The 26,331-nt window shown below is 37.5% G+C and overlaps 1 protein-coding gene across 1 annotated transcript in view; it reads right to left on the minus strand.

Moving 5' to 3' along the window:
* ME1 (malic enzyme 1) overlaps nucleotides 1–26,331 on the minus strand; it is a 209,120-nt gene that overhangs the window by 93,243 nt on the left and 89,546 nt on the right. The window contains 3 exon segments of the mRNA NM_001135220.1: nucleotides 2,064–2,167; nucleotides 21,427–21,588; nucleotides 24,558–24,633. Coding sequence (NP_001128692.1) covers nucleotides 2,064–2,167; nucleotides 21,427–21,588; nucleotides 24,558–24,633 — 342 coding nt within the window.

Here is a 26,331-nt window from a genome sequence, read left to right on the forward strand (position 1 = left end):
AGAAATTACAACTGCCCAACCCAATCCTGACAAGAGATAAATTAGGAAACCAACGTAATATTGGTTGGGGAGTGGGGAATGGAAATTAGTTTTCCCTGGGGGTCTAAAGAGACAGCATGAAAGTGTGGTCCCAAGGGCTGTGGGCAGGTCGACACTGTAGTTCAACTCCCCCTTCATCCCCCTCTTTTCCTGTTCTTTCCCTTACAAAAGGGTAGATCCCAACTGCACTCCTTAATAACTCCATCTAGAATCTGATTCCTAACAGGCATCTGCCACCGTGAATGTAAGCTACATTTCCTTTTCAAATAATTTGGGGTTTATCTTCAGGATTACGTCCCAGTTTAATTTGGTAGCAGTAGTAGGTTTTGTTTCGAGAAAACTCTTCCCAAAGTAGAGTTACGCTAGAAAGTACCTTTGAAAAGTCTGTGGGGTTTTTCTCTGGGAAGAGCCCAGAAGGGTAATTCCTGATTTATAGGTGGTCTCTGCATTTTAAATTATTGTTGACTTGGGTCAGTCCCCATTTCTTATTATAGATCTTAGGTAACTTCTCAATTCAACGTTAAAAACACACACACACACAGTTTTTCTGATTCTAGATTGACAAGGCTCATTCAAAATTAGCTTTTCATCCAGAAAGCTTTTCACTGGTTATGGAATTACTTCTCTTTTTGTTTCTGTGGAATTATTTCTCTTTTATTTCAACAGGATAAGTATATAGGCCATACACTTCTCTTTTTCTTTCAACAACATTTAAGTATATAGGCCATATATGCTATATTCACGACTCAGCAGTTTCTCGGTAAGTATACTGAAGTCACCCATATAAAGACAAATTTTATTTACACGAACAGACAAATAAAAACAAATATGCTGAGAATTTCTTTTTCTTTTATGCCACCTTGCAGTATTCTCTATACAACCTCTTGATTAATATTGCTACCTACAAAGTTACACATAATTGCAAAATCTTATATAAATTTTAAAGGGTAAGAAATTTTAAATATGAAAAACTTCTAGTAATTAACTGTACCATGAATTCTTGAATTTTAGAGTTGCTCAACTATGTCTATGAGTAAGTATAATTTAATTAAATAAGTTAAATAATAAGAAATAAACACGGGTTTTAAAAAGGCAGTCCATACTAACTGCTAAATGTACTTTGCACTAAAACCTTGGGTAACAAGACACTGGAACTATTCTAAATATTTTGCAAGCTGATGAGAGCACTTTCTGCTACTGAATTCAACTTCTTCAAATTAAACCTTATAATAAAAAGAAACCAGAAGTATGTCTATAGTTACAGCTGATGCCAGTGATGAGTTCATTTCTATGAAAAACCAAAGCAACATATATGTTTTTAAATAGTACATGGTTTCTGTGGCTATACAGAGACAAATGGGACCACTGTTAGTGTGACAAAATTCTCTCAGAATATGTTACTAAATTATGGCAGAAGTCTCTACTTTGAAGGAGGAAAAACCAGAAAATTTTATAGCAGCCTTTGGTCCACAATTAAATGAAGTATTCAGTGAAATATTATATTGCATCTTAATCAAATACAGTAGACTTAATCAGAGATTTGTGGATGTTGCTTCGTTCTGGACCCTGTGGATCGTACTAATTCATGCTCACTTCTCTGCCTCTCCTACCACAAAAGAGTTAGATTCACCCAGGAAGATGATACAAGACCAGATTTTATCAGTAGCCAGAAACAAAATGCAGACTGCCAACAATCATGAAAAGGCTTACTCAGGTAATTCAGTCACTGGCCCCTGCCTCAGTCACCATAATTATGAATCCCAAACCAAAGCAGCTGGTTTCTTGTAAGAAAAAAGTATCTTCAGGGACAGAAACACAGATAACTTTTGGGGGGACAGACACATGACATTATCATTTGGTAAGCAATATTTATGAGGATATACATACATATATTTCAATCAAATAATTTATGATTATTAAACATATTGTACCAAACTTGAACATTTTTATAGTTTTTTATGTTAGATTATCTTTAAGTTTTTGAAACCCAACTTAAATATAGACAAAATAAAGATTATACGTACTTGAAAGAAACTGCCTCCATGAATTCATCCAAAAAATCATCATATTCAGGACCTCTCACTCTTCTCTGCCGTAGTCCAATGTACAATGGATCTTTAAGTAACTCCTATTTTTAAAAAAATTACCATAAATATAGAAACAATTAAAGGCAAATCATTACTTTTTCTGAGTGAGCCTCAGTTTTCTCGTATGTATAAGAGTAGAAATTTAAATAAAATCTAGCTATACTGATTCAGAATTAACCTACAGAGCTATTATTTAGTATTCTATATATCTACAGTGTTAATAAGAACATGAAATATAATTACTAAACATTAAAAGCAATCTTACATTTTCACTGTTATTCTTAGGTCTTATTCTTGAGGAAAGAAAAGGTATTACAATCTCTCAGCTGTGCTAAATTTAGATTTTACAGGCAAAGTTTACCACCCAGAAAAATAACAAAGTGTTGAAGTATCATATTAGCTTAGTAAATGGAAACACAGCAATTCCTTTCTTAGATCTATTTTTTGTTTTTGAAAGAAAAATCTTAAAACATTTTGATTATATCTTTAATGATTGTTGACTGATGTTATAAACCTTTTAGTCTTAAGATTTTTCTTAAACTTTTAAAACTTTACATAGTTTAAGTTTTTCCAAAACTAATATATATCAGAAAACACTACTCTGTTCATGCTTTAGAATAGGTAATTTTATTAAATCAGTTATTAATTGAGGTATAATTTATATACAGTAATACACACACATTTATAACAAAAGCTCTCAGTAAACTAGGAATAGAAAGGAACTTCCTCAACCTGGGCTTGCCAGGTAGCTCAGACGGTAAATATCTGCCTACAATGTGGGAGACCTGGGTTGGATCCCTGGGCCAGGAAGATCCCCTAGAAAAGGGAATGGCAACCCACTCCAGTATTCTTGCCTGGAGAATCCCACGGACAGAGGAACCTGGAGGGCTATAGTCCATGGGATTAAAAAGAGCTGGACACGACTGAGCAACTAAAATTTTCTTTTCTTTCCCCAACCTAGTAAAGAGCATCTGTGCAAAACCCACAACTAACAACCCCTAAGATTGGAAACAAGACAAAGATATTTACTCTCATTATTTCTATCAAATGCTATATATACTAGAGATCCTAGCCATTACAGTTATGCAAGAAAAAGAAAAAATAGGAATAAAGATTGGAAAGGAAGAAACAAACTGTTTTTATTTGTACACACATGATCATGTACATGGAAATACTAAAGAATCTATGCAAGAAATCCACTAGGAAAAAACATGTGAATTTAACATGAATGTAGAATATAAGGTCAATTTACATAAAGCAAATATATATCTATATACTAGCAATGAATAGTTGAAATTGAAATAAAATACATGATTCCACTAACAACAGCACTCCAGAACACAAAATTCATAGGGACATATTTAACAAAATATGTGTAAGGCCTATATGCCAGAAACCACAAAATATTGCTAAAAGAAATTACAAAGACAAACCTTTTTGGGAAAAAAATGGCAATCTGTGTGATAAAAAAAGAAACAGTGTACAAAACTATCACTTTCAGTAATCTAGAAAACAGAAAAATGGACGTATAAATCTGACTAAAAAGATTTTCAGGAATAATGTTGAATGTATAAATTGGCTGTATGCTAAGGCTAAAACGGATAAGAACTATAGAAGGAAATGTCCCGTCTCTGAGAAAAATTTAAGCAGAATATAGAGGGCACAACACTTGTCTGTAAAAGATTTCTAAAGTAAAATAAGGCCAGCAGCCAAAGATCAAATTAACTGTGTGACTGTAACAAGTCTTTTGAGAGCCTCTGAATGATTTAAAGTGGAACCTAAGAGACCCAGGTTCCTAAAAGATTTTTGTCTAGTTTAGTGGGGCTGGTCCACAGCACTCTGCTATGTCAGCCAATATACAGAGAAGGTCTGTTTCGAAAAGAACTGTGAGTAGGGCCTTTATCTAGTGGAGGAGACTATAATCTAATACACAGAAAGCTAAAAAAAAAAAAAAAAAAACGTAAGGGTACTGCACTGCTTGGGTTAATCGACACAGGGACACTTCGAAATGAAATACTTCACTGGGTCCTCAACTATCCACTGGCAAGAAGCTTGCTGAGAAAGTTACTCAGGATGCAACACAGCTATTTCTTATGGAAAAGGAAGACTATCTAAGAGGATATAACCAAGAACCCAGACAGCAGAGCCAAAAGCCTCAGAGAACAATGAACTACAGAACCACATTCTGAGGAAATGAAACTGGGCCCGATTCAAAGAACATTCCCTGTCCCTCAAGTAGGTGGCCTGGCAACTCGTCCAGTGCAAATTCAGAATTGCTATGAACCACTTAGTGTTATATGATTCTTATCCCAGCCATTCTGGATGGGAGTGTTTATTGTGGGGGTTCTGTCCTTGCCATCCACTGTATGTCTGGTATATGGGAACAGAGAAGACCAGTCACACACCACGGAGTGAAACACAAGAATATTCATTTGCATCTAGACCTGATTTAGATGATGGGATTCTGAACTTTGGGCCTGCTGTTGCTACTGGGATGACATTTTTGGAAACCTAGGATGGATACAAGCATATCTTACCTGCAGAGTGTGAACAATGTGTGAAGAATCAGAATCTATAGGAAGGATGAGAATCTATACATCCCAAGCATTCCAGCCTCCCTAGCCATCTCAGGGAATCATGATCATTAATAAAATAGTAACTGTTTTAAGTTACTATGTTTAGATAGGTTTGTTACAGATAAACAATATGATTTTGCAGGTATACTTATGTTATTAAGAAGGTTAAACCATGTGAATTACTTGAGTTGGAATTTGCTTAAAGCCAACAGGAATTATAGTCCAGGTCACATCTGGTGTCTTAGAGTAATTACTAATAGCATTCTCTCTCACTGTGACACTGCCTTGGTTTGGCCAATACATTTTGTTGGTCATCCCACTTCTAATGTAGTGCACAACAATGAGTTAAGGTTTTCTGGCAAGCTGGAAGTTAACATATCAAATCATAAAAATGGATTTCACATGAAATGTAGAATCTGAAACTGAGTGCTGTTGTAAAGCCCAGCTGTTCCTTGAAGTCTAAAAACTTTAAACAATCTACTGGCAGTCTTCTGAACAGCTGATGTTGAAGTGCCAATGAGCGATTAACGGCTGCCAGAATTAAAATACTTTCTCCATGTCTGGGATATATTTGGACTTCTAAAATGTGAATCAGAAAAAGAACACAATTGAGAAAAGATGTCCCACGTTTCCCCTTCTCTGTTCTCTCATTCTTTCCCATGCTAATAATTAAAGTATATCATAAAGAAGTCTGGCTTCAGTGAAGTGTCAATTATGAAGATCTATGAACAAGATAGCTTTTGAATTAAATCAGGAAGTTAAAAATTCTTCTAGCCATAATGTCTCTGTCAAAAATTACTATTCTTTTTTTTAAAAATTTATAATAATTAAGCCTTCAATAATGAGTACATTCTTGGAAAGTTGGCTGACAAAAAAATAACATCTACAAAAAGCAATTTAACAAGATTATCCCATTTTAATAATGGCTCCACGGACCATGTAGCCTGGCACAGAGGTGACATTAATTTGTTGGATTAAAAGTTTCTCGCAGCCAAGAGTAAACACTTAATAGATGTTTGTTGGAAAATAAATGAAAATAAATGAAAGACTTGGTATTAAGCAGACACTTAAAAAAAAAAAAGATAGACCTTCTTTAACAAGACGGGACACGTGCAATGCATTTGTTGTCACTGAAGACTTACAAAGACTTAGGAGCATGTGAAAAGGAAAAGCATTAGGGAGAGTAAAGAACAAAGCATATGGAGACACAAGAAGAGTTCCCAGAGGAGATGAGGAGCGCATATATTGGTAACGTTAACTATTTGACTTCTTAGCACTGCCACAGTTCTGAAACCCTGGAAATTCTGATTTGAATAGTAATCACTGTTAACTTTCACCCTGTTCATATCTCTCACATTTCTACCTTTCTCATCTAAAATTTTTGAGAATTACAAAATATTTTCTTAAGATTTTAAGGCTTTAAAAAAATCATTACAAAAAAACAGTACTTCCTGTGAGAAAATTTGAGAGCACCGAAATGTAAAATCAAAACCAAAGAAAACCAATAAGCTCTACCCATTCAGAACTACCCACCACTAGCACCTTGATGCATATTCTTCCAGGCTCCTCTCTCTACATCTCTGCATGTACAATATTATCTGTCCAAATTGGGGACAGTATCATAGACTGTTTTATAACTCTTTTTCACATAAGAATATATTGTAAAAAGTCTTCACATCACTCACTAGATGATTATTTTTAAAACTTGTGATCTGTATTGGAACTATACCTTTCTAGAAAGGATGAATAAAGTTACAATCCCCCTACCCCACTGACATATAAATATGCTCCTTTGTGGCAGCCAAAGGAAGAATTTTATCTTTCCACATATATATGTGTGTATATATATGAAATATAAATGTAAAATGTATAATATATAAATATATTTTTGTAATGTTAAAGTAGTATGCGCTTATATTTCTTTTCTAATAAAGAAAGCTGAGTGCCAAAGAATTGATGCTTTTGAACTGTGGTGTTGGAGAAGACTCTTGAGAGTCCCTTGGACTGCAAGGAGATCAAACTAGTCAATCCTAAAGGAGATCAGTCCTGGGAGGAAAGACTGATATTGAAGCTGAAACTCCAATACTTTGGCCACCTCATGCGAAGAGCTGATTCATTTGAAAAGACCCTGATGCTGGGAAAGATTGAGGGCAGGAGGAAAAGGGGATGACAGAGAATGAGATGGTTGGATGGCGTCACCAATTCAATGGACATGGGTTTGGGTAGATTCCAGCAGTTGGTGATGGGCAGGGAGGCCTGGTGTGCTGCAGTTCATGGGGTCACAAGTCGGACACAACTGAGCAACTAAACTGAACTGAATATCATTAAACATTTTTCATAAGTTTATTGACCATTTTCACGTCATTTTAAAATTACCTGTAACCATGTTTTCTTAGGTAATTTGTATATTGCATATTTAACATTTTCTTATTAACTTAAAAGTTTTCTTTGAATCTAAGAACATTTTAAATCTTTATTTGCCATAAATGTTATGAATATTTTCCTTTTCAGCATTTATTTTTAAACTATATTTATAACATATAGATAATCATATTCTATGCTGTGATTTACTCATTCTTTTCATATAAAAGACCAAATTCTGCAAAGAAATTATATAAAATTTTTGTTGTTTTGCTGTTTCATGCCATCAATATGCTTAAGCAATATAATTGCCAATGGTCATCAAGAGTCTAAAGCAATACTTAAAGTGTCAGCATGCATATGAGCTGGCATGAAATGTTAAAAAGCTGTGGAAATAAAAATGACTAAAATTTGACTGTGATTCAGTAAGTCTGAATCAGAGCCCAGGATTTTGCATTCTTAACACATCCCCTCATTAATTCTGAACTGAACATTCAAGAGACATACACTGAGAACCACTTAAATTATTAAGCTAAAATAAAAGTATTCTACTTCCCTAAAAGTTCCCATCTCAGGTAAATTTTTTTCTATTTTAGTTTATATAACAGGCATTTCTAAGATATATCCCACACTTCAAGGAATTCCTGAGACTTAGAGTGCATATAAAACCAAACCGCAATCCCCATTCTCTTTCCCAAGGCATCGGTGTTGTGCTTCAGAAAGCAGATGAATAAATCCTTGATATAATCCATTGTCGCACTAATTTAGAGAGGGTGAGCTAAGAGGAGACAGTGAAAAAGTAACCATGTGACAATACAAACCAAGTCAGGCGGTGAGGATTATCTTCTCTTCTCTGACTTTACTATAATGATTAGGAGTCATTCAAATGCAGGATCACTTACTGAAGTGGCAAGCATAATACGAAAGGACAAAGATAAAAAGTGAGGAGGCTTGAGAGAGAGATGCTGACGATCTAGCTGGGACCACGTGGTAGACAGAGAAGTGAAATGCTCCTCCCCGCAAACCTATAAACACACCACCTTATGTGGCATAAGACCTTGTAGATGTGACGCACGGTGAGTCCTTAAAAGTGAAAAAACCTTTTCTGGCTGTAGTCAGAGAAAGAAACGTGATGACGGAAGCAGAGTCAGAGCAACACTGCATTGCCAGTTTTAAAAACAGATAAAGGGGGCCACAAACCAAGGAAAAGGTGCAGCCTCTCAAGCTGGAAAAGACAAGGGTGTGGAACTCAGCCCTGCAGACATCATTCATGATTCCAGCCTTTTGAGACGTGCCCTCGAGCATTATAAGGTCATATATTTGTGCTGTTTTCAGCCACTAAGTTTGTAATAATTTGTCATGATAGCAACAGAATACCAGCCACATTCTAATGTCAACAGTGACTTCTGTACATGAGCTGAAAAATACACGGCAGGTACATATAACAGAAAATCTATAAGGTTTTTATTTTGTTCAGTTTCTCTCCAACAAGCTGCTTCATGCCAAACATAAAGAGCTCTTTCCAGAACACAAGTAGGAACCTCCTCAGTGGAAGAGATTTCAACTTTGTGACTTCCAGTTCCATCACAAGATCTAGATGATTCTAGATCTTGATACACTGTACACATGATCTGAAGGCCAGACTGAATATAAAACCAGATCAGAAAAGCTGAGACCTGGAGCAATGGTTTAATAAACAGAGACTGACTACGTAGAGACGATAAGCTCCCATACATACCGAATAGCAGTATGAATTCTCCAGGGCCTCTTGAGAACTGATCATGCGTTACAGGCTCAACTGGGTTTGCAACCTCCCCCAAATTCATAGGTTCAAATGACTGTATTTGCAGACAGGGTCTTTAAAAAGATAATTAAGTTAAATGATGTCACTAGGGTGGGCCCTACTCCAACATAACTGGTGTCCTTCTAAGAAAAAAAATTAAGACACAGATACAGAGAGGAAATAACCATGTATAGATACTGAAGAAAGACAAGCCGAGAGAGAGAGACCTCAGAAGAAACTGACTGCTGATACCCTGATCATGGATTTCTAGCCTTTAGAACTGTGAGAAATAAATGTTATTGGTTAAGCCACGCAGTTTATGGTACTGTTATAGCAGCCCTAGCAGGCATACCCCACGTGGCACAAGCAGCAGTGTTTAAGACCTAACAACACATGGAAGAGCGTGCAGGGTCCACAAGGCACATTTATTCACATTTTTAGTAAAATATCAAGCTTTGATATTGGTCACTTACTTAAAAGACAAACGATAAACATAACTTCCATGAAAAGATTTGTCAACAACAGGGAAAAAAATAAAGTATGGGTCCTCTTAAAAGATAAAAACAATTTACTTCAGGTAAAAGATAAACTTTTATACACACACACACACACACACACACACACACATATGTGTGAACTCATGAACTTGTAGCTTGCCAGGCGCCTCTGTCTATGAGATTCTCTAGGCCACCATACCGGAGTGGAGAGCCTTCCCTTCTCCAGGGGATCTTCCGAACCCAGGAATTGAACCCAGATCTCCTGCACTGCAGGCAGATTCTTTACCATCTGAGCCACCAGGGAAGTCGCTATGAAAAGATTTGGCAACAACAGGGAAAAAAATAAAGTATGGGATCCTCATAAAGAGAAGTGAAAGTCGCTCAGTCGTGTCTGACTTTGCGACCCCATGGACTATACAGTCCATGGAATTCTCCAAGCCAGAATACTGGAGTGGGTAGTCTTTCCTTTCTCTAGGAGATCTTCCCAACCCAGGGATTGAACCCAAGTCTCCTGTATTACAGGCAGATTCTTCACCAGGTGAGCCACCAGGGAAGCCCGTTCTCTTCAAGACAAAAACAATTTACTTCAGGTAAAAGATAACCTTTATATAGCAACTGCTTTACAAGTAAATTAAAGAAAACATGGACCATGAAATAACAGATTAAAGAAAAGGTGAAAACACAATCATCCTACCTAAACAAATGCTTTGCATTATTAACTTAAAAAATAAGAGTATATTTTAGTCAAGCGCTTCTGTAAACTTCGAGTTGTAAGCTGCAGAGATTTAAGAAGTCAGAAAGTGAGGACTGTCTTACCAATCAGCTGTTAATTCCTTTCCCAGTTTCATTACTACTCAATATAGGTATTTATGATAAAAGAAGAAAACATTTGTAAAATAATTTATTAAAAAGGGATCTAATCCTCAAGAAATTTTCTAGATTCTGGAAAAAAAAAACCTAAATGTTGTGATCAATTAATTTTGTATTTTTATTATGAAGTATAAAACTGAACAGAGAGCCACAAAACAGATGAGATTAAAAACTGCTATAACAGATATTTTGACTACAAGTGGGTTTCCCACATGTGAAAGTAGAACAAAGAATGGCAACATAAAAACTACATTTTCCACAAACCCATCAACTCAACCATATTTTAGTGAAGTAAATTTTTTGTCTTCTCAGTAAAGTAGTAGTACAAGGATAAAGAGAACAGAATGTCAATCTGTGTCCAAGATAGGGGAATAAGAAGACCCTAAACTCACCCCCCCCCCAGACACACCAAAATGACCATTCTTTACAGAACAAGTATCTATAAGAAAGACCTGAAGTTTTACAGAAAAGATTTTCTACAAAGAAAAAGACAGGAAGAAGCACACTGAGACAGATGAGGGGCAGAGACAAGACAGTGAGGACCCATACCCCTATGTCAGCCACCAAAAATAGGAGGAACGTCACGTTCAGAGGTTCTTCCCAAGGAGCAAGGGGTCTGAGCCCAGGAGTTCTGTACTGCAAAGATGAGTCCCCAGAATACCAGGCTTTGAAAACCAGTAGGTCTTCTATCTGGGAGAGCTGGAAGGCAGTAGGAAACGAACTTGGCTCTTAAAAAGTATAAGCAAAGTTCTCACACACTCCAATTTCCTGTCCAGAGGCAGCAGTTTGAAAGCGGGGCTGGGTCCAACACACTTGTTAATCTTAGAGAGCCACCTAAATATGCAGGAAGCAATTGGAACTGCCCTCAGGAAAAGAAGTGCTGGCAACAGCCGCTTGGGAGAGCTCATTCTGTGTTAACACTGGCTCTGGCAAAGCTCCATTTTGGTCTCTTCCTGCTAGCTTATTAACACCAAGGTCAAAGCCCCATACTCCAGCAGGCCAGCATTAGCCACAAGTTTCCCAGCTGCACAGCCAGCAATGTAGAGACCCGGCCTCACCCACCAGTAGGCTGGCAGCAGGCCGGTGCCACCCTGTGTCATGCAGCCAAATGCACAGGAAGCCTACTCTCCTGTCCAGTAGGCCTAGAGCTACCTGTGAGGCACAGCCTCACAGTCAACCAGCGCAGGAACCAGCCCCGACTACCAGCATGCCCATAGGAGCTGACCCTGTCAAAACAGAAGGATGCACCCAGTCCACACAGGGCATACCCTTACAACATACAGCGCTGGTAACCAGAGAGAAGACTGCTGCTGGGTCCCCTAGGACATCACCTACATAACCAGATATAAACATGCCAACATCTGTTGGACCATAGAGAAAGCAAAGGAATTCCAGAAAAACACCTCCTTCTGCTTCACTGACTACAATAAAGCCTTTGACTGTGTGGGTCACTACAAACTGTGGAAAACTCTTAGAGACATTGGAATAACAGACTGCCTTATCTGCTTCCTAAGAAAACTGCACCAGAGTCAAGAGGCAACAGTTAGAACCAGACACGGAACAACAGACAGGCTCAAATTGAGAAGGGAGTACAATAAGATTGTATACTGTCACTTGCTTATTCAACGTATATGCAGAGTGAAAGTGAAAAGTGAAGTGAAGTCGCTCAGTCGTGTCCGACTCTTAGCGACCCCATGGACTGCAGCCTACCAGGCTCCTCCATCCATGGGATTTTCCAGGCAAGAGTACTGGAGTGGGGTTCCATTGCCTTCTCCTATATGCAGAGTACATCATGCAAAATGCTGGACTAGAAGAATCACAAGTTGGAATCAAGACGGCTGGGAGAAATACCAACAACCACAGACATGTGGATGATACCACTCTAATGGCAAAAAGTGAAGAGGAACTAAAGAGCCTCTTGATAAGGGTGAAAGAGGGGTGTGTAAAAGATGACTTGAAACAACATGAAAAACCTAAGATCATGGCATCCTGTCCCATTACTTCATGGCAAATAGAAGGGATATAAGTGGGAGTAGTGACAGATTTTTCTTTTCTTGGGCTCCAAAATCACTGCAGACAGTGACTGCAGCCATGAAATTAAAAGATGCTTGTTCCTTGGAAGAAAAGCTATGACAAACCTAGACAGCATATTAAAAAGCAGAGACATCACTTTGGTAACAAACGTCGATATAGTCAAGCAATGATTTTTCCAGTAGTCGTGCACGGATGTGAGAGTTGAACCATAAAGGAGACTGAGCGCCAAAAAATTGATGCTTTCAAATTGTGGCACTAAAGAAGACTCTTAAGAGTCCCCTGGACTTGCAAGGAGATCAAACCTGACAATCCTAAAGGACTGTCCTGAATATTCACTGGAAGGACTGATGTTAAAGCTGAAGCTCTAACAACAACTGCGGCCACCTGATGTAAAGAGCCAACTCATTGGAAAAGATCCTGATGCTAGGAAAGACTGAAGGCAAAAGGAGAGAAGGGGATGGCAGGGGATGAGATGGTTTGATAGCATCACTTACTCAAGTACATGAATTTGAGCAAACTCTAGGAGAAAGTGAAGGACAGGGAAGCCTGGCTGGCTGCAGTCCATGGGGTTGCAAAGAGTTGGATATGACTTAGCAACTGAACAACAACATGGGGTACTTAAATACATAAAACAAGTATTAACAACATAAAGGGAGAAAGCAACAGTAATAACAGTAAGGCATTTTAACATCCCACTTATACCAGCAGACAGGTCATCTACACAGAAAAGCAATAAGGAAACATCACCCTTAAACAACACATTAGACCAGATGTACTTAATAGATTTATGAAACATTCCATCCAAAACCAGCATAATGCACATTTCTTTTCAAGTGCACATGGAACATTCTTAGGACAGATCACATGTTAGACCACAAAACAAGCCACAGTAAATTTAAGAAAACTGAAATCATATCAAGTAGATTTTCTAACCACAATGCTATGAGACCAGATCAACTACAAGAAAAAATGCAAAAAAAGCAAACACGTGGAGGCTAAAATACATGCTACTAAACAACTAATGGATCACTGAAGAAATCAAAAAAGCATCAAAAAGTGCCTGGAGATAAATGAAAATAAAAACAAAATGATCCAAAACCTATGGGATGCAGCAAAAGCAGTTCTCAGACGGACGTTTATACTGACGCAAGCCTCCCTCAGGAACTAAGACAACTCTCAAACAACCTAGCCTTATAACCAAAGGAGCCAGAAAAAGGACAAAACATCCAAAAGTTAGTAGAAGGAAAGAAATCATATAGGTCAGAGCAGAAATAAATAAAACAGAAACTTTAAAAAAAGATCCATGAAATTAAGAGCTGGGTCTCTGAACAGGTAAACAAAATTGATAAACTTTTAGCCAGACTCATCAAGAAAAAAAAAATCCAGAAGGCCCAAGTCAATAAGGTCAGAAATGAAAAAGAAGTTACAACAGACACCACCGAAATATAAAAGACCATAACAGACTGCAATAAACAAATAAGATGGACAACTGAGAAGAAATGAATAAATTTCTAGAAAGGTAAGCTATCCCAAGACTGAATTCGGAAGAGACAGAAAACGTGAACAGACCAAATACCAGTAATGAAACTGAATGAGTAATTTTTAAAACTCCCAACAAACAAAAGTCTAGGACCAGACGGCTTCAAAAGTAAATCCTACCAAACATTCAGAAAAGGTTTATACCATTTCTCTACAAACTATACCAAAAAACTGCAGAGGAAGGAACAGTTCCAAACTCCTACAAGGCCAGCTTCAGTTTGACACCAAAATCAGACAAAGATATCACAAACAGGCCAATATCACTGATGAACACAGACGCGAAACTCCTCAACAAAATACTAGCAATCTGAATCCAACAATACATTAGAAGGATCATACACCATAATCAAGTGGGATTTATTTCAGGAATGCAAAGATTCAATTTCTGCAAATCAATCAGTGTGATACACCACGTTACCAAACTGCAGAATAAAAACCATATAATAATCTCAATAGATGCAGAAAAAGCTTTTGACAGAATTGAATACTCATTTATGATAAAAATTCTCCAGAAAGTGGCCATACAGGGAGCTTACCTCAATATAATAAAGGCCATATGTGACACACTCATAGCCAACATCATTCTCAGTGGTGAAAAGCAGAAAACATTCCCTCTAAGACCAGAAGCAAGACAAGGATATCCACTCTCACCACTTTTATTCAACATAGTTTTGCAAGTCCTAACCATGGCAATTATACAAGAAATAAAAGGAATTCAAATTGGAAAGAAAACAGAACTGTCACTGTTTGTAGATTAAATGATAATATGCATAGCAATGAGATTTCCTAGGTGGCACTAGGGGTAAAAAACCTGACTGCCAATGCAGGAGATGTAAGAGGCACAAGTTTGACCCCTGGGTTGGGAAGATCCCCTGGAGAAAGGAATGGCAACCCATTCCAGTATTCTTACCTGAAGAAAACCATGGACAGAGGAGCCTGGCAGGCTACAGTTCATGGGGTCACAAAGAGTTGGACACACTGAGCAACTTAGCACATACATAGCAAATTTAAAACGTGCTATCAGAAAACTCCTAGAGCTCACCAAAGAATTCAGTAAAGTTGCAGGATACAAAATTAACACACAGAAATTTCTTAGATTCTTATATACTAACAATTAAAGATCAGAAAAAGAAATTAAAGAAACAATCCCATTTAGCATCATATCAAAAATAATAAAACACCAAGGAATAAACCTATCTAAGGAGGTAAAAGAGAGAAAGCTGTAAGACACTGATGAAAGAAATTGAAGATGACATAAACTGATGGAAATATATAATGTGTTCATGGATTAGAAAAATTAATGTTGTTAAAATGACAACATTCTGTGCCTATTCTACCCAAAGCACTGAATAGATTCAGTGCAATCCCTATCAAAATACCATGGACATTTTTCACAGACCTAGAACAAATTTAAAATTTTCTATGCAAACACAAAAGAACTCCAACAGCCAACACAATCTTGAGAAAGAACAGAGCTAGAGGAATCTGGATCTCTGACTTCAGTTCAGTTCAGTTCAGTCGCTCAGTCATGTCTGACTCTTTGAGACCCCATGAATTGCAGCACACCAGGCCTCCCTGTCCATCACCAACTCCTGGACTTCACTCAGACCTCACGTCCATCGAGTCCGTGATGCCATCCAGCCATCTCATCCTCTGCCATCCCCTTCTCCTCCCGCCCCCAATCCCTCCCAGCATCAGAGTCTTTTCCAATGACTCAACTCTTCGCATGAGGTGGCCAAAGTACTGGAGTTTCAGCTTTAGCATCATTCCTTCCAAAGAAATCCCAGGGCTGATCTCCTTCAGAATGGACTGGTTGGATCTCCTTGCAGTTCAAGGGACTCTCAAGAGTCTTCTCCAACATCACAGTTCAAAAGCATTAATTCTTCGGCGCTCAGCTTTCTTCACAGTCCAACTCTCACATCCACACATGACCACTGGAAAAACCATAGCCTTGACTAGACAGACCTTTGTTTTCAGACTATATTAAAAACTATAATAATCGAAACAGCATGATACTGGCACAAAAACAGATGCATAAATCAACTGAATAGAACAGAGAGCTCAGAAATAAACCCCACACACTTATGGTCAATTAATCTATGACAAAGGAGGCAAGAATATGAAATGGAAAAAATCTATTCAATAAGTGGTGCTGTGTAAACTGAACAGCTACATGTAAAAGAATAACATTAGAACATTCTCTACCATCACACACAAAAATAAAATCAAAATGGATTCAAGACCTAAATGTAAGACCAGAAACTATAACACTCCCAGAAGAAAACATAGCTGGAACACTCTGACATAAACCATAACAATGCTTTTGAGTCTGTCTCCAAAAGCAAAAGAAACAAAAGCAAAGATAAACAAATCAGATCTAATTAAACTCGGCTTTTGCTCAGGAAAGAAAAGCGTCAACAAAGCAAAAAGATGACCTGCTGAATGGGAGAAAACATTTGCAAATGATATCAATAAGGGGTTAATATTCAAAATATAGAGGCAGCTTATATTAAAAAACAAATAACCTGATTATAGAATGGACAGAACTGAATAGACATTTTTCCAAAGAAGACATACAGGTAGCCAATGACACATGAAAAGATATTTAACTTCACTAATCATCAGATAAATGCAAATTAAAGCCACAATGTGATATCATGTCACACCTCTCAGAATGGCTATCATCAAAAAGACCACAAATTACAAATGCTGGCAGGATGTGCAGAAAAGGGAACCCTCGTACACCACTGGTGGGAAAGTAAATTGGTGTAGCCCCTATGGAAAACAGAATGAAGGTTTCTCAAAATACTAAAAACAGAACTACCATATGGCTACACAATAACACTCTGGTTATATACCCAAAGAAAACAAAAACACTTAGCTGAAAAGATGCATGCACCTCAAAGTTCCTAGCACTATTTAGGACTGTCAAGGTTTGGAAGTTACATAAGTATCCACGAGATGAATGGATAAAGAAAATGTGGCGTACACGTGCACACACACACACAATGGAATACTACTCAGCCATAAAAAAGAATGAACTTTTGTTTTTTATAACAACATGGATGGACTTGCAGAGTATTATGCTAAAGTGAAAGTGAAATAAGTTTGACAGAGAAAGACAAATACTGTAAGATATCATTTATATGTGGAATCTCAAAATAAACTAGTGAACATAACGTAAAAGAAACAGACACAGGTACAGAGAAGAAACTAGTGATTATCAGTACAGGAGAGAGATGGTGCAAAGGACAATAGAGGGATAGGAGATTAAGAGGTCAAAACTACTATGTATAAAACAAATAAGTTACAGGATATATTGTATATCACAGGGAATATAGCCAATACTTTATACAATAACAACTATAAATGGAATATAACCTTTAAAGATTTTGAAATTGTGAATTAGTATGCTGTACACTTGAAAATTACATCAGTTCAGTTCAGTTCAGTCACTCAGTTGTGTCCAACTCTTTGCGACCCCATGAATCACAGCATGCCAGGCCTCCCTGTCCATCACCAACTCCCGGACTTCACTCAGACTCACATCCATCAAGTCAGTGATGCGATCCAGCCATCTCTTCCTCTGTCATACCCTTCTCCTCCTGCCCCCAATCCCTCCCAGCATCAGAGTCTTTTCCAATGACTCAACTCTTCGCATGAGGTGGCCAAAGTACTGGAGTTTCAGCTTCAGCATCATTCCTTCCAAAGAAATCCCAGGGTTGATCTCCTTCAGAATGGACTGGTTGGATCTCCCTGCAGTCCAAGGGACTCTCAAGAGTCTTCTCCAACACCACAGTTCAAAAGCATTAATTTTTTGGCGCTCAGCCTTCTTGACAGTCCAACTCTCAAATCCATACATGACTACTTGAAAAACCATAGCCTTGACTAGACGGACCTTAGTTGGCAAAGTAATGTCTCTGCTTTTGAATATGCTCTCTAGGTTGGTCATAACTTTTCTTCCAAGGAGTAAGCGTCTTTTAATTTCATGGCTGCAATCACCATCTGCAGTGATTCTGGAGCCCAAGAAAATAAAGTCTGACACTATTTCCACCGTTTCCCCCATCTATTTCCCATGAAGTAGTGGGACCGGATGCCATGATTTTAGTTTTCTGAATGTTGAGCTTTAAGCCAACTTTTTCACTCTCCTCTTTCACTTTCATCAAGAGGCTTTTTAGTTCTTGTTCACTTTCCACAATAAGGGTGGTGTCATCTGCATATCTGAGGTTATTGATGTTTTTCCCGGCAATCTTGATTCCAGCTTGTGTTTCTTCCAGTCTCAACCATACATCAAGTAAAACAAAAATCAAAACCCTAAGGTACTTGGCAAAAGCATTTCTAAGAAGAAAGTTGATAGCAATATATGTCTACCACAAAAACAAGAAAAATCTAAAACCATCTAAGCTTATACTGCAAGAACTACAAAAAGAAGAAAAAACAAAACCCAAAGAAGGAAAAGATCATAAAGATCAGAGCAAAAATAAATGTAATAGAGACTAAAAAAAACAGAAAACATCAATGAAACTAAGAGCTGGTCCTTTGTAAAGATAAACAAAAGTAATAAACCTATAGTTAGATTTATCAAGGAAAAAAGAGAAAGGGCCCAAATACATAAAATCAGAAATAAAAGGTGAAAAGTTAAAAAAGAAACACCACCTAAACACAAAGGATCATAAAAGATTACTATGAACAACCATATGCCAATAAAATGGACAACCTATTAGAAATGAATAAATTCTTAGAAATTTACATCTCCCAAAAACTGAATCAGGAAAAAATATAAAATATGAACTACTTCTTACAAGAAATGAAACTGAATCAGTGATAATAATAATAATAATAATAATAAATCTCAACAAATGAAAGTACAGAACCATGAGGCTTCACAGGAAAACTCTATAAGACATTTAAAAAAGAGTTAACACCTATCCATCTTAAACTACTCAAAAAACTAGAAGAGAAAGGAAGCCTTCCAAGCTTATTCTAAAGGCCACTATCACCTTGATATAAATAATAAGAGAAGGACGTTCCACACAAAAAAAGAAAATTAATAGCTAATGTCACTGATGAACATAGAAACAAAAATCCTAAACTAAATATTAGCACAATAAATTCAACAATACATCAAAGAATCAAACACCATAATCAAGTGGGATTCATCCCAAGAATGCAAGTATGGTTCAATATCAGCAAATCAATGTGATGTAACACATCAATGTGAAATACTACATTAACCAATTAAACAATAAAAAAATCATATAATCATTTTATTCAACATCCATTAATGATAAAAACTGTCAACACAGTGGGTACAGAGAGACCACACCTTATCATGATAAAGATCTCATTTGATGATGACATTCTAGGCTAGGTTTGATATTTACATTCAACTTTTAAAAAGTCTATCTTAATTAACCATTATTTTTCACCTCTATTTCAGGAAATTCTACCTTTAATTTCTAGTATCTATCACCCATGTGTGCATGCTCAGTCGTTTCAGTCGTGTCTGACTCTTTGTGACCCTACGGACCATAGCCCGCTAGACACCTCTGTCCATGGGATTCTCCAGGCAAGAATACTGGAGTGGGTTGCCATGCCCTCGTTCAGGGGCTCTTTCTGACCCTGCGATTGATCCCATGTCTCTTATGTCTCCTGCTCTGGCAGGTGGGTTCTTTACCACTAATGCCACCTGGCAAGCTCATCTATCACCCACAACTAACCCAAGTATCACCAATTACAGATGAACAAAATTATTTACTTCTTAATATATAACTTTTTTGGGGGGGTGGCAAGAATACTGGAGTAGGTTGCCATTCCCTTCTCCAGGAGATCTTTCCGACCCAGGGATTGAACCCGGGTCTCCCGCATTGTAGGCAGATGCTTTACCATCTGAGCAAGTTAATATAATATCATAATGGATTTAGACTCTAGGTGTAAGAGGGATGAAATTCCACAACTGTGAAAAGAGGCAGGGTGTCTTCAAACAGATGGATCCTAAGAGAATAGTGCAAGTATTTAGTATTTAGAAAGAGGTCTAATTTTTCACTGACTCCCTATAAGTGCGAATGAGCACCCTCTCATGATGGTGGTGGTAAGTTCTGAAGTGGGTGCTTATCTCTTTCCTCTATCTTCCTCTCTGCTCCAAGGGGAAGCGTACAAAGTACAGGAGACCCCAAGACCACCCCCTGTTGTTGGCGGTGGTCCAACACACGGGGCCATCAACCATCTCTAGCCTAGAGGCTTCCACTTATAGGCTTCTGAAGACAAACGGATGGGTTGGGGTTTGAGTCTTAGAAAGGCTGACATTGTAGGCTAAGAGTTTAGGGGTCAACACACTTCCATGTAATCATTGGGAGAAATTTTATATATTGCAAAGAATTATCTGGAAGGTCCCATAGGAAAAAAAATTCACTAGCACAAGCAGGATTAGCAAATAAGAATAAATTATCAGTAATTGTAAAAAACTGTCTCTATATTTTTTTCCCCTAGTCTTAATATTGGGTTGGCCAAAAAGTTCACATGGAAAAACTCAAACTTTTTGACCAACCCAATATTTTCTCATGTCTTTGAGGAACCTCGTATTTACAAGTTTTAAGACAGCATGAACTCAGGGCCTGTCAGGGGCTAGATTCCAGACTGCCAGTCAGAGCGAGAGGGCATCTGTGTGATCTAGGAGGCGATACAGATGAAACTACTCAGTCCCCGAAAACAGGGATAGGAAACCCTTAACAAATAAGCATCACAGTCTAAGAAATGCCCTTGAAAAGCATAAACAGCACTAAATCCCCAACGTGAACGTGAAGTCACTCAGTCGTGTCCAACTCTTTGCAACCCCATGGACTGTAGCCCACCAGGCTCCTCCATCCATGGGATTTTCCAGGCAGAGTACTGGAGTGGGTTGCCATTTCCTTCTCCAAATCCCCAAAGTACAGTTTAAATGGAAATAGACTGAATTATAAATTTCATCCCTCTTACACCTAGAGTCTAAATCCATTATGATATTAACTTGCTCAGATGGTAAAGCATCTGCCTACAAATGCGGGAGACCTGGGTTCAATCCCTGGGTCGAGAAGATCCCCTGGAGAAGGAAATGGCAACCCACTCCAGTATTCTTGCCTGGAAAATCCCATAGACAGAGGAGCCTAGTAGGCTACAGTCCATGGGGTTGGAAAGAGTCAGACCCGAGAGCGACTTCACTTTAATACGTAACTTTAAGATTCTATCAATGCAGTAAAGAGAAATGCTGAACTCCAAATAATCTACTGCAGACTTTTAGAACAAGATATCAGACTGACTACACTTAATAAATTTCTGCCTAGTATAAAAATAGTAATTTTTTAAAAGTAACTATGATACCCTAAAGTAAATCATATACTCTACAGGATAATGGGGTGAGTGCTTACTAAAGGATAATAAAACACAAAAGAAGCTGATAAAAGATTATTCATACTATAGAAAACAAGAAAAGAAAAAGACAATGAATAATTTTTCTTATAAGAGTTGAGGGATGGGTTTGACGAGAGAGAAAGAATCAAAGAGAAAAAAAAAATGAATTTCATGAGGTTCCTTAAATAATCTCAAAATGCAGGAATGGTACTACTTCTTAAGGTGTATAGTTGTTACAGACTTAAAGTGTTTACCTCATTTTCCGTTCCCACATCCAGCATGACAGGCAAACATTGTTGAGGGTTCATCCCTCCACAAGCTGTATACAGAGCCAGTTTACCCACGGGGATGCCCATCCCATTACAGCCAAGGTCTCCCAAGCCAAGAATACGTTCTCCATCAGTCACCACAATAGCCTTGAATAAAAAGAAAAATATATTAATAGATGTTTGCAAATCCTGGGGCATAGTTCCTACTCTCTATTTCTGAAGTTAAATATTTATGCAATGAAATACTAAGCTGTCGGAAAACATAAATGATGGACATGATTTTATATGATCATAAATGATGGAAATGATTCTGTATAATTATTAAGTGTAGAAGAGTGGGGAGAATAAATTGGAAACATGTATTTTAAATGTAGTTTTAAAATATATACATATGATTAATTTGATTGTTTAAAAATAAAAAGACAAGGTATACTCATAAAGATTCAAACAACTCAAAGAACTCAGTCTTCAATCAGGAGGAGTACATGGGCAGAGTACAGATAAATAAAAAGTGCAAACTGGGAAATAAAGTGAACTTACGACGGCTTGGAAACTAATCACATCCATTTTGAGTACTATTAGAGGAGAGCCCATGATTAAATAGCACATAATTGCTGAGGAGTCCCCAGTGCTCTGATCTTTAGTTTATGTACCCTAATTTCACAACAATGCTGATTCATCCTCTTCAACTCTTATTACACTGGATACTGTTCTACCAAGCACGGTCTACTGCTACTCTTAACTGACAGTAGAGTATTACTAGGCAATTTTATTTTTTTTTACTTTATTTCTAGTTTAAGTTTATTTTAGTTTATTTCTAATTTTAGTTTATTTTTATATCTAAAAAGCATGCATTTTAATCATGTGGAGATTTTAATTCTAAGTAATTTGTTGTCTTTACTGAAATTAATGGATCTATCATCTTTATTCTGTAATTCATGGCCATTATATGAATTTAAGCAAAACCAATTTTGTGAGACAAAATTTATGAGATTTTCTACAAACTACTACACCTGTCATATCCATTGAGCCTAGAATAAAATGTCAGTTATTTGACTTTAGATAAACTGATGAATTAGCTTCTCTTTCTTATACATAAAAATGGGAATTAAAAAAGGTGCTTTTCAGAGTAGATGCATGAAATTAGGAACCAACTGTGTTTTGCTCACCACCATACACCAACACCTAGCACAGCGCTTGGCACACAGAAAACCATCCACAAGCATGAGTCAACTGAATAAATCTATGATTCAATACTGGAGAAGGGAATGGCAAACCTCCTCAGTATTCTTACTTGAGAACCCCATGAACAGTATGAAAGGCAAAAACGTGGGACACTGAGAGATGAACTCTCCAGGTCAGTAGGTGCCCAATATGCTACTGGAGATGAGTGGAGAAGTAACTCCAGAAAGAATAAAGAGACAGAGCCAAAGCAAAAACAACCCCCAGTTGTGGAAGGGACTGGTGATGGAAGGCCATAAAATTAAGATGCTTAATCCTTGGAAGGATAGTTATGACCAACCTAGACAGCATATTAAAAAGCAGAGATATTACTTTGACAACAAAGGTCCATCTAGTCAAGACTGTGGTTTTTCCAGGAGTCATGTATGGATGTGAGAGTTGGACTGTGAAGGAGGCTGAGCGCCGAAGAATTGATGCTTTTGAACTGTGGTGTTGGAGAAGACTCTTGAGAGTCCCTTGGACTGCAAGGAGATCCAACAAGTCCATTCTAAAGGAGATCAGTCCTGGGTGTTCACTGGAAGAACTGATGTTGAAGCTAAAACTCCAATACTTTGGCCACCTGATGTGAAGAACTGACTCACTGGAAAAGACCCTGTTGTTGGGAAAGATTGAAGGTGGGAGGAGAAGGGGACAACAGAGGATGAGATGGTTGGGTGGCATCACCAACACAATGGACATGGGTTTGAGTGAATTCCGGGAGTTGGTGATGGACAGGGAGGCCTGGCGTGCTGCAGTCCATGGGGTTGCAAGGAGTCAGACACAACTGAGAGACTGAACTGAACTGATGATTCAATACAATGAAATAATGATATACAAGAACTTAACCACAGTACCCGATACATTACAAATTCTCAAAAAAACTGTAGGTATTAATACTATTATTATCATAAGGACTAATGTACAGAATCAGAGCATTTTAGAAGTAAGGGGGGATTTGGAGTATATTCAGCCTATCCCTCTTATTTTCTATCCCTCTTCAATCCCTCGAAAGATCAGAGAACTGAAATAATTTGCCTCAGGTGATTTATCTGGTTAATGTCAAAGAACCAAGACCTGAGTGTTTGCTTTTTCTACCACACAATAATGCAGAATATATACAAAAATTTTTGTGACCTTTTTAGTTTTCTATTCACCTATATTAAAGAACAGCTCTTAAAGTACTGCCTTAGAAGTAAATACATTGAAGAAGAGGGTGAAAATTATTTCTGCCTATTCCATAAAGCTGATCTTTGTCAAATCTTCCATGTCTCATTGCAAAGGGTCAATATGTTAGGCTCTTTTGGAGGAGGCAACTTGAGACACTGGCATTCAGTTCCCACCACCACCACATACGACTGTGTAATCCACCCGGGCCTTCCTTTCCTTATGGAATTACCATGATACTAAATACATGAGTTCATCTAGGTAAAGTGTCTCACTCAGAAAGCTACCAAATATCAGATACAACATTATTCTATTTTCATTAGCTTCCTCTCTCCCAGAGAAGTCCCATGAGATACCTGAGGTTACCATGATAAAGGAAATGAATTAACAGATGTGTTTTTGCCCACACTGATTCTTCTAAGTAGATGATCAATTACAGAAGAAACAGGAGTTTGCTTAAAGAAATTCAGATACTACTTCAACATTTTTTCAACACTCATCATCATTTACAATAAATAAAGAAATACTAAAAAACTTGACAGAAATAAAGGGGAAACTTAGAATCTAAAGGGTATCAGGGTAAAATTAATCCACTATGCAAAAATCAATTGGATATAACTGAAAAGCTAGAGAATGCTACCATTACCTAGTATTGTGAAAAGGGTCAGTATGTTATGGGACAGAAAAAGAACAAATGTGCCACAATGGGAAAAAAGTGGTAACTAACTTACCTTGATGACATCTTCTGGCCATGCATTAAGAACAGAAGAAATATGCCCTCGATCATGGATACTAATAAAGAGACCCCTGACAGGAAAGAAAAAAAGAGCAATTTTAATTTACTTCAGACTTGTCAAACTCTCAGGAACATTTAAAACAATTTTTTAATCCATTCACTATATCATCAATATATATATCAATATATATCATTTGATAATTTTTATCAAAGCCATTAAATATATTTCCATCTTTATCAATAATGTTTACCAAAATTATTTCCTTAAACAAATAAGGGACAGGAATCTTATAAGTAAGGTTATTATTTGCAATATTATTAGTTATCATATTAAATAATATATTGACATCTACAATAAAGGCAGGTTAATCCTTATAACAAGTATTCTTAAGTATTTTTAACATTCCCAATTTTTATACATCGTTTAAATAGCATTATCATTTCTCCCATAGATTAATTTACAGTCTTCATTAAATAAGATAATACATGTAAAAGCACTTTGAAAAACAGCATGAAGCATATGTACACAGGCATTTTCACTGTATATTCCATTATTACATATTCACAATGTGAAGACAGGACCACCTATAGGAGTGGGCTGAAGTGACAAACACATGCTGAGCAGTCCTTTAATGTGAAAATTACCTGTGAAACCGTGATACTGAGTTCCCCCCAAACCGAGTTTATGATTAATCCCTCTATCCAAAACTTTATTCTTTCTTGTCCCCTCAATCCTCAGTCAATTCAAGTCAGATGCTAAAATTACTGTTGTTAACATTGTTAAGGCACTAAAAATTGCTGATGTTGATATCATCGTTGATGTATTAAAGATAACATCATTGCTATTATACATAAACATTATTAACACACAACCTTGGATTGTTTCTCTAAGGCAAGATGAGCTAACAGACCCCCAAGCCACGGGCCACCTGGCCAGAGAATCCAAACCAGAAGCCTCCTGATACTCGAAACCGTGATTAAGGAATATAGTTAAATATAAGATGATGACTGACCCCAGCCTCTGTTCTTCCCCTTTAAAAACACCCAACTCAAAGACCAAGCCTATCCCCTACCCCTTTGTTTGGCTTCCTGCAATAAACCCTTTGCTGCAAACTCCTGCTACCAGAGCTCAGCTTCACTTGATTCTTTGCTTTGTGGTCTCAGTTGTTTGTAACTGTTCTTCACTCTCAGTTTTAACTCTCAGTCTTTAACAGTGCTCTCCTATGGCCTCCCAATTCCTATGAAAGCTTAACAAGGAACTTTAAAAATTAAAGTAAAAAATGTGCAGATGTCTTAATATTCCCGCAAAAACATAAATGAGTGAACAGTCTTTGGCACATACCAGTCAAACAGGCCTGCAAGAGTTAAACAATCTTGGTTATTCTTTAGCTGTTACTACTAACAAACACTTGTAGCTAGACTTGTCCTTCACAAAGCTATTAATAATTACTCTGACTCCATATAGATTACACTCTGCACCTGGCATTCTTCTCCCCTTTCACTCTGTTGTACCATTCTGATAGCATTTCAGAAAGAAGGTCATGGGCTGATAACTTCAGGGACACCAGATAGAGTTGCGGAGCTGCATGATCTCAGCTGTGGCCATTTTTAAACTTCGCAAAAGGAAAAACAAAAGACAAGATCTTCATTGCTTTGAGCCTTATCACCTACCCACAGACTACAAGCCCGGGGATACAACCTCTCTCTATTCCCAGTACTTGAGGAGCTAGCCTGCTGTGCATTCCACTTTGCCAAGAAAAGATAAAGCC

Source organism: Ovis aries, chromosome 8 (assembly GCF_016772045.2).
Source record: "Ovis aries strain OAR_USU_Benz2616 breed Rambouillet chromosome 8, ARS-UI_Ramb_v3.0, whole genome shotgun sequence".
NCBI classification, from domain to species: Eukaryota; Metazoa; Chordata; class Mammalia; order Artiodactyla; family Bovidae; genus Ovis; species Ovis aries.